Source organism: Amblyomma maculatum, chromosome 11, assembly GCF_055883805.1.
Source record: "Amblyomma maculatum isolate TAMU_Amacu chromosome 11, ASM5588380v1, whole genome shotgun sequence".
Classification (NCBI taxonomy): Eukaryota; Metazoa; Arthropoda; class Arachnida; order Ixodida; family Ixodidae; genus Amblyomma; species Amblyomma maculatum.
Window position 1 is genome coordinate 136,282,561 of NC_139354.1, and position 16,625 is coordinate 136,299,185.

General features: G+C 42.9%; 1 protein-coding gene across 1 annotated transcript in view; it reads left to right on the forward strand.

Annotated features, from left to right (window-relative positions):
- The window catches only part of LOC146175040 (A disintegrin and metalloproteinase with thrombospondin motifs like), a 95,168-nt gene that overhangs the window by 14,827 nt on the left and 63,716 nt on the right, over positions 1–16,625 (forward strand). The window contains exon 5 of the mRNA XM_084584385.1: positions 13,765–13,883. Coding sequence (XP_084440511.1) covers positions 13,872–13,883 — 12 coding nt within the window. The 5' untranslated portion in view covers positions 13,765–13,871. The remainder of the gene's footprint in view (positions 1–13,764; positions 13,884–16,625) is intronic.

A 16,625-nucleotide genomic window follows, 5' to 3' on the forward strand; every position in this document is an offset into this window, starting at 1 on the left:
TATTTTTGAGCAGACAATTGCTGCTGACCAGATTTCACAACCATAAGGGCGTCAAGCGTTATTCAGTGCAACTCTAGATCGCCTCTTTCATCAACAACATATTTAGATTATATTTCTTTAAAAAATAATCAAGGTGTTATTATTTTGAAAGAAACTTGACTACCAACTGAAAAACATTTTCATTTACAAAATTATCAATCCATTCTAACAAGATGATCGGCAGTCAGGAGGTGGAGGGTTATTAATACCACTTTTTCAAAATTCTAACACAGGGATAAAATTTCTTTTCAATGTTCTACTTTAGCTTCCGAGGTATTGGATTAGACTTCGAAGTTACTAGGTTCTGTGTGTTTTCTTTAACGAATGCTTATTTTCCTAGTCGTGTTCAGGACACCAGACTGCTAGACCTGTTACTATAGCTGATTGTCAGAATTCGGTCCTTTTAGCTGAAGACTAATTCTCACCATGTTTCGTGGGGTTACAAGACGGATCTCTGCCGCAGCTTGCACCTGATGGATTGAGTTACAGGAAATAGCTATTTTTGCACAAATTCTTATTGACCTACGTTCGTACGCGCCCACAGTTAATATGTGATAGATTTAACTTTCTCTGCCCATTGCTTGTTATGTTATTGCCGCTTAACTCCAACTTCTCAGTTGATGTCTAATGTTATTTAAAACCTATTTAAGTCACCTTTCAGTTCTACTCTTGCACAAGTGGGTAACACTACAGAAGAATTAAAATCAAAACGCAAATGCCTGGCCATTAAAGCCTGCCTTAAAAAGTCTGAATTCTTCGTGCCTGTATCAAAAGGGAATAAAACTTAACGGTGCAACAGATTGTTTGCGTGATTAGATAAGAAGAAAGGCTGCATGGAAGAAGCTCCTTCACATCCAGTGTCGCAACAATTGGTATGATTATCCATATTTGCAGCTACTTTTAAACGCACAGTCCCACAGTCGCGCAGGCAAAATATGATTATGATCTGAGCACTTGATCACCCTCTAAAAATGGAATAACCAAAACGCATGTTTCAGATTTTTAGGATCGCGAAAGAAGATACCGGTCTAGGAAAATATACACTCATGTGCTTCGACTCCGAAACTGTCGATATAATACGAACAATTGGTAAAGAATTGGGGAAGCGCGGTTTTTCGGGACTTTCTTTAACTTCTATGTTTGTAGGGCAATTATATTTTGTTAAGTATAACCCCCAAATTGCACTTTTCGAGCTTTCCCCGATAGTGATGAGGCTGCCAACTGCTGCTCTTGGCCCTGATGAAGTAAAAAAATGATAAAGGTGATAATTGAAGTGTCTCCTAATTCGTTATTAGAAGTGCTAATTGACTCATTAGGCATCTTTCGATACCTAGTGGATGGACACAGGTGCAGCGGTGGCGTAGCGGTAGAACATCCCCCTCGCATGCAAGAGGACCGGGGCTGAAATTCCGCTGCCGCGCAATTCTCCACCGGATTAAAAAAAAAAAATCCGCGTGTCGATGGAATTGCATAAACAGGTTTGGGGTGCGATCTGATGCCGATGAACACCTTCGCCAACGCACTCTCTCACCAGAACAGGCGTTGGCCGACCTGGTGCAGTAATGGGCCACAAACTCTCATGATAAGCTCCATAAATCATCGGCCCTCAGTTACCAGCGGCTGCGGAACAACTGACCACGGCGACGGTCAGGCCTGTGACGCAGCAGGGGGTGCTAAGATCTCCCGCCTCCGCTGGACAGGCCGCCATTGGAAACTAACCCTGGCAACGTTTAACGTTAGAACCCTAGCTAGTGAAGCTAGTTTAGCAGTGCTGTTAGAGGAACTAGAGGGTATGAAATGGGATGTCATAGGGCTTGGTGAGGTTAGGAGGCCCAATGAGGCATATACTGTACTGAAGGATGGGCATGTACTGTGTTATCGAGGCTTACCACAGAGGCGACAACTTGGAGTAGGTTTCCTTGTATGAGTATATAGCGGGTAATATAGATGAATTCTATAGTGTTATTGAGAGGGTGGCAGTCATCCTAATTAGGCGTAATAAGCGGTATAAACTGAAGGTTGTACAGGCCTATACCACCTACATGTAGTTACAATGACCAGGCAGTTGAAAGCTCCTACGAAGATGTAGAATCGGCAATGCGAAATGTAAAGGCACAATATACTGTACTAATGGGCGACTTCAATGCCAAGGTAGGGAAAAGCAGGCAAGAGACAAGGCAGTAGGTGTCTATGGTATTGGTTCTAGGAATAGCAGGGGGTAGTTACTAGCTGAGTTTGCAGAGCCCAATAACCTAAGAATCATGGATACCTTCTTCAGCAAACGGAAAAACCGGAAATGGACCTGGAAGAGTCTTAACAAAGAGAATAAAAATGAAATTGACTTTATAATGTGTTCAACCCCCGCCATTGTGCAAGATGTAGAGGTAATCAGGAATTCAACCCCTGCCATTGTGCAAGATGTAGAGGTAATCAGGAAAGTGCGATGCAGTGACCCCAGGATGGTGAGGTCCGGAATTAGCCTAAATCTGAAGAAGGAACGGAACACATTAGTAAGAAAGAAATCCATCAACGAATTAGGGGGAGGGCAGAAGAATTCAGGATCTCGCTACAGAATAGATATTCAGCTCTAACCGAGGATGACGACATTACCCTAGAAGCAATGAACAATAATTTCAAAGATATCATTACTGAATGTGCGGTAGAAGTAGGCGGCAGGATAGTTAGAGCGGATACCGGTAAGTTGTCTAAGGAGACGAAAGATTTGTTTAAGAAACGCCAGAGTATGAAAGCTTCCAATCCAGCAGACCAGATGGAATTGGCCCAGATATCGAAGCTAATCAATAAGCGCAAGGTGGCTGATATAAGAAAGTATAACATGGCGAAAATTGAGCATGCTGTAAAGAATGTAGGAAGCCTTAAAGCGCTAAAGAAGAAATTGGTTATAGGCAAAAACCAGATGTATGCGATAAGGGACAAGGCGGGAAACGTCATCACGAATATGGACAAGATAGTCAAAGTAGCCGAGGAGTTCTATACAGATCTCTACAGCAGCCAAAGTATTCAGGGCCGTAATGATAACTGGCGGTAGGGAAAAACAGACGTTCCATCAGTGACGTAGGACGAGGTCAAGAAAGCACTAGAAACTATGAAAAGGGGGAAATCAGCTGGCGAGCATCAGATAACTACATATTTGCTAAAAAGACGGGGGAAATATCGTGCTAGACAAACTGGCCATCCTGTATACGCAGTGCCTGGTGTCATCGACGGTACCGGAGCCATGGGAGAACCGAAAAATTATACTCATTCATAAGAAAGGGGACTCTAAGGACCTTAAACATCACAGACCAATCAGCTCACTGTCTGGTATGTATAAGGTATTTACTAAGGTAATCGCTAATAGAATCAGGACAACCTTAGACTGAAATCAAGCAAAGGATCAAGCAGGTTTTCGAAAACGGTACTCTACAACCGATGATATCCATACCATCAATCAGGTGATAGAAAAATGCTCGTACTATAACCAGCCCTTATACATAGCATTCATTGATTACGAAAAAAGCATTTGACTCAGTTGAAACATCGGCGGTGATGCAGGCATTGCGTAATCAGGGGGTAGACGAGCCGTACGTGAAAGTGCTGGAAGATATACATAGTGGCTGCACAGCAACCACAGTTCTGCAATAAAGAAAGTAACAAAATTCCCATAAAGAAAAGTGTTAGGCAAGGAGACACAATCTCCCCAGTACTATTCACAGCTTGCTTAGAGGAAGTATTCAGAGGCTCGGAATGGGAGCAGTTAAGGATAAGGGTAGATGGAGAATACCTCAGTAATCTGCGATTTCGTGATGACATTGCCTTGCTAAGCAACTCAGGGGATGAACTGCAAATAATGATTGATGACCTAGACAGGAAAAGTAAAAAGGAAGGGTTGAAAATCAATATGCAGAAGGCTAAGGTAAAATTCAACAGCCTTGGGAAGAAACAGCAGTTTACATTAGGTACCGAAGTACTGGAAGTAGTAGGCGAATATGTCTACTTAGGCAGGTAGTAACCGCAGATCCGGACGATGACAAGGAAATAACAAGAAGAATAAGATTGGGATGGAGCGCATTTGGCAAGCACTCGCAGATTATGACTAGCAGCTTACCGGTATCGCTCAAGAGGAAAGTATACAACAGTTTCATCTTACTTGTACTCACCTATGGGACTGAAACGTGAAGGCTAACCAACAGAGTTCTACTTAAGTTGAGGACAACCCACAGAGCTATGGAACAAAAAATGGTAGGGGAAACATTAAGAGATAACAAGCGTGCAGAGTGGGTCAGAGAAATAACTCAAGTTTCCGACATTCTAGTGGAAATTAAGAAGAAGAAATGGGCATGGGCAGGACATGTAGTGCGAAGAGAGGATAACCGATGGTCGCTTAGAGTGACAAACTGGATTCCAAGAGAAGGAAAGCGTAGCAGGGGGCGGCAGAAAGGTAGGTGGGCGGATGAGATTAAGAAGTTCGCGGAGGACATGTGGATGCAGCTAGCACAGATCCGGGTTAATTGGAGAAATATGGGAGAGGCCTTCGCCCTGCAGTGGGTATAGTCAGGCTGATGATGATGATGATGATGGATGGGTACTACTCAAAGTGAAACCTTTGCTGTAACACAATAGTGGCGGCTATACTTTGGACAATATTATACCTAAATCATTACCTTCGAATTGGTTAAAGTAATTAAAATGGTCGTACTTCTACATGTTATAGAGTATAAAAAAAGAACATATTCTCTCCCTGTCGAATAGGTCTTCGCCCAAAATGTCTCGCATCGTATGTGTATACCGGCCATGCCGGAAAATGCATGTTGCTTTGGTGACACTAGATTTAGCAAAAGCTTATGACAGAGTCGAGTATCTTGTTCAAAAGACTAGAGAATCTGCGGTTTCCACATTTTCAGTTCGATGGATATCAGAATTCGTCCAAAACAGAATTTTATTGTGCATTAAATGGTGCTCATTCTGCTAGACAATCAACAAAATAGCGGTGTTCCTCAAGAGGCACTCCACTCGCCCGTGGTTTTAACATTCTATTGAGCTTGATTCAGGCTCATCAATACTTTCGCACGTAGGTCTATGCGGATTACATTGTTTTTTTTTTACGGCTGTAGTTGATATTTAAAATTAAGGATCCTATGAACCTTTCTCTGATATTTCAGCAATGAATGATTCTTGAAGTAGTCTTTGAAGTGTGTGAGTGTTATTGATGATGTTAATCTTACTTAGATGGCTCTCCTTAACCATGTTGCAGCTAAAGGGGCTCGTGCGGCGGGCATAATGTGCAGGTTAAGCAATGCCCTCTCTGGAATGTCGAGAGATCCGCTTTTAATAATTTATGTGCAACCAATTTTCGAATTTGGATCGGTTTTATTTCCTTGTTCACCTACAAGCAAAATTCGCCCGCTCGTTCTTTTGGAGCAGGAAGAGCTTGTAGGTAATGCCTTGGCATCCCCAAACTTGTGGCTAACAATGTACTTTAGCTTGAAACCCGTATTCCATCATTGTTAGCTAGATTACAATTTTTGTCAGTCCAGACTATCTGAATAGATACGAATCACATTTCCATCTCTCCTTGTTAGCTTTTTTCTTGTGATCCGACCTCTTTCTTTTTTCTTTTTGGAGTAAACATGCTTAGGTTTCATACCCCAGTCGAACAAAACTACAGCGCCATGTCAAAAATACGACAAAATTTTCTGTAGTTCTGTCGCAAATATCAGATTTTTCTGTAGTTTTGTAGTACTTATCTGTAGTTTGTAGTTTTGTTTCTTTTTTCGCGAACTTGCCATGAGGCATATTATAAAAGGTCCTGTAGCTCGTTTTCAGTCAGAAACAAGAGAAGACTTTTGCTTTTGTTGTCTGTTTTCCACTTGAACAAATCCTCGTCCCTCGTCACCGACAGTCCCACTTCACGGAGAATCCGTGTTCTTGACGCCCTCGTGACGCCCAAGTCCACAGCAAGTGGCGAACATCCGCCTCTGCAGCTAGTATTGAACATTTCGGGCAGATGGTCGGTCCTGTGTCTTGAGAGTCCTATCGACACTTGACCGACAGGTAAGGGCCGCCCCAGCCCTTATTCTTCTAAGGGATACCTCCTCCCGTCTGCTTAAGTTATTAGGGAGGGGGTAAGTACACGGCGTGATGAGGGCACGTGTACTTTTCCGCCAAAATGATACTAGGATGGTGACAAAGAAACGGGCATCAAAAGGTAGCTTAGTAGGCGGTGCATTAGTGTTTGGAACTTTGTGTGTGAGGTTGTTGACTTTTCTGTTTTTGGCGTACGTAGCATTATCTTGTGTCTAATATATTTTGAAGTGTATCTTTGCTTTCTTATTAGGTGCATTGGTCTCCGGGGTTACACTTAGTTTCTTTGTCACTCGTTTCAGTTGTTTTATGGTGGCTAAGCAGTCTGTGTTGGTGTGGGCTTCTATTATGGACTCTATTTTATTTATAGCCTTCATTGCATTACGAATTGCATGAATGTCCATCACAAGCGGGTCCAGAAGTTCTGTTTTATATGCATTGTGTATTTAGCTCTTCGTGAGTCGGGCTGGTACCTGCTGTTCTGCCGCCATTTTCTATAATCGACGCATCTGTAGATGCAATACAGGCTCCTGGGAGTACATCAACCAGAGGGTGAGATGCCGGCTTATCTTGACGACCTAGTTTAGGCGTTTTGTTTGTAGTAATTGTCGTGAACTCCCATGGAAGGGGTAAGTCATGGTAGGTGTTTGCTTTGCCACCGAATTGGTCAAGGATGCATTCGTTAAAACATATTTTCGTTTCATATGATTTGTTGCCTCTCGCTGTTCAATGAGCTCTGTCAATGCGTTGAGCAGCACATATTCAAGAAAAATAGGGATGTGGCTAAGTTTTGAGAAGCAGTTATTGTGGGTATTGCGTCCCTATTTATTGTTTCCAACACTGCCCACTGTCGCCTCGTGAGTCCTTGGTACTGGGCCTGGTATAGTATCCTGGGCTGAAGCACTGAGAGTACAAAACGTCTTGCCATCCCCTTCAGGCTCCTCCTCCCCTTGACGAAATACGTTTTATAAAGTTCAAGGAAGTCGCAGCTGTTTTTTTTCACCCTATGGAGCCATTGCGTTCCTTTTCTGGATTTATGAATTCGGTAGTCTGTAGTTCGGCAGCACTTTTTGATCGTAACTACAGAAATGTCTTTTGTTACTACAGAATGATATGTTGTCACAAGTTTCCCATCAAAAACCGCACAGAAATTCGATTGTAACAACGAAATGTTTTTGTAGCTTTTTCCGACTGGGACCCTGCTGGTACTACTGGTGCGAAATTTACTAGAACCGTTTGGTTTAAATTATCAACGATGATATTTTCCCCAATCAAGGAAATCATTTATCACCTCACATTTTAAATGGATTATTAGACGATCATTTACAAAGCCTTCCAATTAGCATATTAATAGCAATTGATGCCTCTTAATGACATGAAAAGGCCGGCGTTGGAATATGCAGTGCGCTTCTAGACTGGCCTTTTTCTGTCCGAATTTTGGATTTCGTGGCAATTTTCAAGGAGGAGTTTCTGGTAGTTGTGCTTGCTCTGCGTAAACTAGACCCACCGTAGACTGCAGTGGCTGTAATTACAGACTCGTATTCCTTGTGCTGCGCCGCTTTCTTAGAATATAGATTCTCCAGTCTTAATCAGCTTTTTAATGATTGGTCCCTTCAAATTTGAGCCTCATACATATCGTGGGGGAATTACCATACAGTATGACCGCACCCTCCAACTATCAGTCGTCAGTTGTTTTAGCTTTCTACGAGATAACAATGATCACGCGCTCCGTGAGCTTGTGCGGCAATTTGTTCGGGAAGAATTGCAGCACCTCCACACTGGGCGTCTCCAGCCTCCCCCCGCTTCCATTTTCAACAATATACGCGATGAGGTACAACAAGCAATCAAGCTACTTGTTCCACCGACTGCCAATCCTCCAGTATTCTGTTATGCTGAGATTCTACATTCATCTCCGCCTACAACAATAGGCTTTTCTTCAGAGAAGCAGACACTTGGAAGATGTTATTCTCTTCGTACCTAGTGGAGCATTTAAGCCAAATTGAAGTGGATGATTATTTTAGTACAAATAATTCCGAAGAGTTCATATTTCACATCAAGAAATATGAGAAGACTTTATCTGGGTTTCACTAGATATTGAAGATACGTGTTATTCAATTCCACAGGATGGTTTGTTCAGAGTACTAAGGGACACGATTGATAATCATGATGCTATTAATTTCCAAAATTCAGCCGGTGTGTCTATCGACACGCTCCTAGAACTGCTAAGAGCTTACCCTAAGTCAACCGTTGCTATCTATTAATGATTTCTATAAGTTCAAAAGAGTGAAGCTTGTATTTGGTCAAGGGTGGCATCGGCCTTGAGTGATGTGTACCTTGCGGCTTGTGATAGAATTAACCGACAACTGTTTTGTTAAGGTCATGCGTAATGTCGACGACTTTTTTATGCTGTGTCAGGGACGTGATACAGAAGAATTCAGAGACATAGCGTAGGGACGTTTTCTAAAATATTGTCCTCATCTTCGGTTCACAAGGGAACACCCAGAAGGTGTTCTAAGGTTCCTGGATTTGCGCCTTGAATTCTTGGCTGGACATCATGTTGGAGTTATCAGCCCCAAGCGAAAAAGAAATTCCTGCCATACACGCCTTATCATTCGAAGACAGTGAAGAGAGGCATAGCGAAGGCTGCTTTGTTTTCAGCTCTTAAGAAATCATGCCATCACAGTATTAGTCAAAGTTTCTTAAACCAGTATGAGAGGCTTATAGAAGCAGGATTTCCTGATAAAGTCATATGCAACATACCCGAAAGCTAGTTGACAAAGAATAAGCGGCAAAGAATAGAGAATGGACATCTGCTGCTGAGGAAGGAGAGCTCTTTCGTGCCCTATATCCACGGCTTCGCCCACTACATTATGAAGATTGGGAAAACGTACGGCATTCATATACTTCCTACGGCTCCGAACAAAGCTAGAAGTATATGTGCGCGTGTAAATTGGAATCGCAATAGATCAAACCGCAAAATAGCGCATCGAACAAGACAAATCGCAATAGATCAAACCGCAAAATAGCGCATAGAACAACATATTCTGAGTGCATCTAAGGGATTGTTTATCGCATTCCTATGTCCTGTGGCAAGAATTACATCGGCCAGACAGGAAGATGCATAAATGATAGGATAGGAGAACATGCCTCTCCGATTTTGGATAAGTCCGGGACTAACCTTGCGTTACACTGCAGACTGCACTTTATGTGAAAAAGAATTGTCAACAGCAGAACTGAATGAAGTAGCAGTTTTGACGAAGAACTAGGCCAGTTTAACGAATTAGATTTCGAAAGCCTAGTAGATATTTTTAGCTGCTGATGATTGCGTCAGCATGACTTCTGTTCTCCTATCGAAGAAAAAGTCTTTTTAGATTTTAGATCGATGTGAGGACCGTCAAAGAAGAAGTGTTGTGTGCTTAGAAATGGTGAAGGAAGAGGATGTTGGGTGAGCAATTAATCAGCTGTCAGTGAAGCATTATCCTTGTTTCCGCGCGCGTGTGTGTGCGTGTGTGTGCGTGTGTGTGTGTGTGTGTGTGTGTGTGTGTGTGTGTGTGTGTGTGTGTGTGTGTGTGTGTGTGTGTGTGTGTGTGTGTGTGTGTGTGTGTGTGTGTGTGTGTGTGTGTGTGTGTGTGTGTGTGTGTGTGTGTGTGTGTGTGTGTGTGTGTGTGTGTGTGTGTGTGTGTGTGTGTGTGTGTGTGTGTGTGTGTGTGTGTGTGTGTGTGTGTGTGTGTCCTATTTGTCGCCAACTACTCTGCTGCGTACGAACTAGCAACTAGCTCGACTTTCTGCTGTATTAAAGTCATTGCTCTTTAGGAGGTACATCTGTGTAACAGAGGTGTTGTAAAACTTTGTGCAAGGAAGGGCATCATCCACTGCCTAGACAGAGTGAAATTTCTCTATGAAATTTGAACTGTGAAGTTTTCGCCTACGTTCAACATCAGCCATCTCCTCTCAGTGCCAATCTCAAGTTTAACGCCTAGGTGTGACATCAAAGAAGTCGAACCTTCCGGACTTGTTCGCGGACTGTTTTGCTTCAAAGACACCGAACGACCGGTGAGGCACCGGCCTTACCAATTGTCTTTAACGAAACGAGACTGGATTAGCCATCATGGCAGCAGATGCTTGACCATGATATAGAGAGCTCTCAACAATTCCTTGCGCACCTACCGTTGGGTTGGTGTGGAAAAAAGATGGCACTTTACATTTCGCTGTCAACTAGAAAAACCTAAACAGTGACGAACAAAGACGTTTACCCCCTTCCTTGTATTTATGATTATTTGGGTATGCTTCGCCATGCTCATGGATTTCCATGGATTTGAGAAGCGGTTATTGGCAAATTGAGCTCAACAAAAGCGATATCGAAATAAACAGGTTATATAACACCAGATAGCTTTTATGAAACACAAAATGACAAGACTGGCACTGTAGCTTTTTATGTGCTAAGCATGAACCAACTGTCCCAAACAGCTATTTTCATCAAACAGTGCCCGTCCTCTCGTTTTGCCTTCCTTTGTCCCCGTGTTTCGCGCTGGTATTTTTATGTGCTAAATATGAGCCAACAGGCCAAGAGAGCTATTTTGGCATATATGAATTTAAGGTGATGTCATTCGGCCTCTGTTCAGCACCGGCCACATTCCAAATAACGATGTATACTGCACTCTCCTGCCTCAAGTGGCAAACTTGCCTCGTTTGCTCAGATGACGATGTCGTTCGCCGAGCTCAAAATTCTCCGATGGCATCCGCCGTGAGCCTGAGATGTCCGTGGTGGCTATATTTCCGGCACTAACCGATAAGCGCTTTGGGCGCAAATTTTTAGGCGTTTGAGCTAATTCCAGCGTTTTGTCGCGTGATTTTTCTTAACTCCCAGCTCTTACCTCGCCTGCACAATTATGCTGTTCCTTTAGTCTGGGGCCAAGAACAGATTGCATTCACGGACCTTCAAAGACGTCGTCAGTTGATCTCGATATTAGGTCACTTCAACGAGACACAGCCACGGAAGTCCACACAGCCGAGAGCAGTGTTGGACATGACGCTGTACTGGTAGAGTGGCAGGACGGCAATGAGGGCGTCATCGCCTGAGCCAGCCGTACAACCTCTTGTTCCAATAAGAACTATTCGACAAAGAAAAACAAAATATCTCGCGGTGATGTGGGCACTCGCTAAATTCATACCGTACCTTTACGAACGACCACTAACAGTTTTCAGAGACCATAATTCCCTGTGCTGGTTGGCGAACCTCAAGCACCCTTCAGACGCCGTATCCAGTGCAGTTTGCGGCTAAAAGAGATGGACATTACTGTGATATACAAATTTGGCGCAACGCACACCAACGCAAACTGTATCTCGCTCGCACCACCAACACTCGACATGGCTGACGCCGATCTGGATGACGACGCCTTCCTCGGAGCGAGCAGTCACAATGTCAACATTTGCTCAAACGCAGCGGGAAGACCCTGAGCTTTGTCCATTCATTGTTTACCTGAAGGTCGTGCGCCACTACCACCTCGCCGTTCCTCGCGTGCGCTGACCTTATTTTCGTTAGGCAATGACGTCTTGAACAAACTCACGTTTGAAGCCTCTCAGCTACAGGAACGACTAAAAGGTATTAATAATGCCTGTTGCTCTTCGCGCCAAATTTCTGCGCGTCGGTCACGATACACCATCGTCTGAACAGCTTTGCTTGAGTCGCACATTGGAACGTGTACGTAAGAAGTAGTACTGGGTCAAGCTTTCAGCCACAGTTAGACAGTATGTGAAATCTTTTCGTGACTTCAGCATCAGAGAGTCTGAGGCCTGCTGGTTTGCCCCAACCTATTCCTTCGACGAAATCTCCGTTTCACCAAATTCGTGTCGACGTATTGAGGTCGTTTCCTACACTATCTCATGGCCACAGATGGGTTGTTGTTGCCACTGTTATTTATCACCTTATAGCGAAACAAAAACCCTGTAGCGTGGAACCTCTGCTGAAATCACGCAGTTTCTTTTTTTGAAAACATTGTGATTGGCCATGGCGCTACAGCTGTTGTTATCGAAGATCGCGGAACCACATTTAATTCACAGCTAGTGCTGGGAGTATTACGGCTCAGTTGCACAGCCCACCAAAGAATTACCACCCATCACCTCCAGACGAACGGACCGATGCAACGCCTGAACAGAACCCTGACCGATATGATATCCATGTATGTAGAAGTCGACCACATAAACTGGCATGCTATTCTGCCCTACGTTACGTTTCCGTATAACACCGCAGTGCAAGTAACTACATTCTACAGGCCTTTCCACCTCTTCATGAATTTGAAGTGACTACCAAGTTAGATGCGATGCTTCTTCGGGATGGTACACCCACCTCCAACTACGAAGAATTCGCCACGCTTGCTGATGAAGCCCAAAGAAGCAACAAAGTCTTGATGTCCCGCTATAGAAGTTAGAGCGCAAAGTTGGGCAAGTTGGTATACATGCATATTTGAGAAAGTTCAAAATAGAAAGATGTGGTCATGAGTGGCATCGACCAAATGTGTGCATGTGGTCGATACAGTGTGGCAAACAAGCCTTACACCAGGTCGCCTTAGAACTTGCAAACCCTATTTGCATGCTGCGTTTGTGAAAAAAGGAAATTCTTACGGAGGTATGTCGTCCGGTTGATGGTGTGCGAGCAAATGTGGGCCGAAAACTCTTACTTCTACGAAAAGCAATGTTCTGCCATCCTCGTATTTTATGTGTGTTTCAATTTATTCCCCGGAGATCTCCCCTGCTTTCTTGTTTGCTTCTGAAACTCGCCATATTCGCGAGGACATCGGCCAGATGCCCGCACAGACAACAGAAGCAAAAGTGCATGACTTTGGGCTGTCAATAAACGTGTTTCAATGAATCAATGTAGGTTTCAGGCGGGCAGATGCGACAAGCACGATTTTCATCCTACGGTGGCACCGAATGCCTTTAATTTTATTTTCTGTTACTTTACTGCCTTCACCTGGTTTTTAATGTTGATGCACAAACTCTTCAACCAAAGTCTTATATATCAGGATGATGCAAAAAAGAAATATTTATACGAATGTTAAGGCTTAGCTTAATCTATTTTGTGCTGATTTTTTTTATCACAAAAGCAACCTATGGCATGAAAAGCTCATAATTAAAATGTTTTATTCATGCGAACCGGTCTTTAATTACCTAGAGTCACTTAAAATATGATGCACACCATCTCCTGTAACAAAATAATTAAGTATTTACTTCTTTAGGCGACCTGCTGCACCGGCTAAATTTTATCGCGATTTGCAACAGGAATGTTCAGCTTAAGTGTGCAGTGGGTTTTACATATTTAAAGCGCTGCTGCAGTGATCTCCTCAGCCCAAGTGCATTTAACCTCATTCAGCTACTTTCCTCGCTTTATAATTGGAAGTGATTGAATTCTGGAAGTGATGGTATAGTGCATGTATGTGTTCGAATAATTTATGTCATGAGAATGAGAGATGCAGAGGTCTGCCAATCGTTATTGTACGCAAGTAAACAAAAAATATATTAACTTTAAAGAAGACAGCTCCTTTTTAGTTAGTTACTAAATGTTCATATTTATATATTTCTAAATATCGTTTCAAGACCGCTTTAGTTAATATCTGACCGTTCACAGTTTCTTTTACTTTCCAGATAAGGAGCAACCTTCGAATTTTACTGTTGAAACATGTATTCTGACGAGTATTGAATACACTTGTGCATTTGAGACAATCAATGACCTTGCCATCTACCTTGCTACGATGTTAAATGCGGTATGCATATTTTGTTTTTTATTCGTACGGCTTTAAGATTTTGGTTCTTTCATGAGCTTCCTCAACAAACAAGAAACTTTGCCAGTCGTTTTTAGACCATACGCAACAAGTGCCCCGGAGGCGCAAGAAGTTTTGTATTTGCGGCAGATTGCAAAAGTACAAAGATAAGTTGACAAGAAAGCTCCGCATACCTAGGGAGAGATAATGCACTTCTTTTTGCAACTTGGCCCATGTGATTTCTGTGAGCAGCACGCGCCGGCGATATTTTCAGATATAAATAATCGATGACCTTAAATACGCTGTTTCTGCTGCCTAACGTCGCCACAGGCCGGCGGTTAAATAAGCCTTTAAACTTACTCGCCACAAAAGATGACAAGGGACGTATTGTCAATTCGTCGTGGTCGCCGATACATGCCTTGTTATCTATTCAAGTCTATGATGTTTAAGTCAGATACAAAAAACACTCAGTATTTTAGTGAAAGCATGATTGACTCACGCAATCCTGACTCGCATTTTTTTTTAAAAGCGCTTCTAAGGTTTTCACGGTTTTCTGCTTAATCCGATACTTCCTGCTTACTCCCTGTAATAGACATGCGGGGTACAGAGGCATCAAAGCAATTCAGTCTTTTTCAACGTCCGTGCCTTCGTTACAGTAGGTACCTATATGTGGCAGATCAGTAACTCTTAATCATGCTTAGATGAAATTTAGGGGGGGGGGGGGAGGGGGGTTGACAACATCCTGCTCACTGTAACCAAAGATATTATCCCTGGTAGTCCCTGCGCACAGCTGTTTAAACTTTCAAAAACTGGTTGTGGGGAGAACCGGTGCTATTTATTTTCTTTTTTGCTTTCGTACTCTTTCCGCTAAATGAGGTGATTGTGACAATATCGATGCAATCGCTGTTTCGATTTTGTAGCATTATGGCACGTTGTGGTCTCACATTCTTACATGAACGGCGGCGAAAACTCTAAGAAAAAAAAAGGCAAGTGAACACTTGAGGCCACTGGCAGCCAAACTCGCTACATGCTCCGGCCTGGACAGGTATACCTATAAAATATGGGATTAGAATGTTTGTTGCTGTAAGCTGTACTCTATGAATACTTCCTACAATTTTATAAACATAATAAATCGCGGGCAATTCATACTGCCAGAAGCTATATTTCGCAGGCTAGGGGGCTTCGTGTACAATACGAATAATGTGTCGGAAGCAATATTCACTGCTACCAAGTAATGTAACAGATATGCTTTAACTTTAAACGCCATCCGGTAGCCGAGACAGCAACGGGTTTTGGAAACTGCAGAATATTATGCGAAGCGTAAAGCCTACATTGCGCCGCGAAGCCGTCGCCCTACCCCGTTTTGAGATGGAATTCCAAGGACAAATGAACACCGTGCCGAGCCCGGGAAAATCTAGGCTGCCTCGATGCACGCACCTTAGCGGAATACGGACCTGATACGTCGCTGCTAACATAAATGGCGCATCGAGTTCTAATGTTGATTGCGCATTGGTTTCAATGACGAGTCAAAAAATGATGGACGCTTTATGTAATATCCGTAGTGTTGGTTTACCGATTGGGGTGGTTAATAGTGATTGCTTCACTGAGGGATTAGTAAGTGCTCATTAGTTTCACTAACAGACAAATAATAAATAAATAAAGACAAATAATAGCCAAATAATAATTGTGTCCGTTTCGCTGTTTCAAAATGTGTGATGCAGCCCATGACTCATCACACTGCTGCAACGTCGTCTGGCACTATACACGATACCTGCTGTATTGTGAGGCTTCCTTTGAGAATAGGTCTTTCGTTATACACACTAGGACAACGTTTTCTGGCTATGCAGCTAAGGGTAGGGGGGCGGAGCTTTAGTCACTGTGTTACTATAGCATGTAGTTCGGGCATATCCGACATACCGGTAAGCGGGTAGTTAAATTATTCTAATGCTTTCCATATGCGATCCATCCTAAACTTATTCTTCTAGTTAGCTCCCTTTCATGGTCCGGATCTGCGGTACTACCGGTCCTAAGCTTACATATTCGCCTACCACTGCCAGTGTTTCGTTACATATTCTCCTCTGGTGTTCCGTCCCTATGCTGTTGAACAATGTCTTCTGAGCTTATACTTCTGCATAATACTTTTAGGCCCACTTTTCTGCTTTTTCTTTACGCCATCAGTTATGCTTTGCAATTCATCCCCTATGTTACTTAGCAAAGCAATTTTATCAGCGAGTCACAGATTACGGAGATATACTTCGTCAAACATTCTCCCTAATTATTCCCATTTTAAGTCCCTGAATACTTGCTCTAAGCAAGCTGTGAATATCATAATGAAAATGCTGTCTCCTGGCTTAATGTATTTCCTTAAGGTGACTTTGTTACTTTCATTACGCAGAACTACGGTTGCTGCGCAGCCACCTAGATATCTTCCAGTACTTTCACATATGGCTCATCTGCACCCTGATTTCGCAATGCCACCTTGACTTTCATAATCAATGAATGCTACGCATAGAGTTCATTCTATTCCTAGTATGTTTTATTAGCTTATCGATAGTATGAATACGATCGATAGTAGAGTATCCTTTTCGAAAACGGGTCTGATTCTTTGGTCGATTGCAGTCTAAGGTTGCCCTGATTTTACTAGCGATTAGCTTAGTGAATACGTTGTGCTCACCACATAAAGAAAGCTGGATTCGTATACATATTTTCAATTAATTTGGGCCCCCTTTCTTATGATTCTTCCGC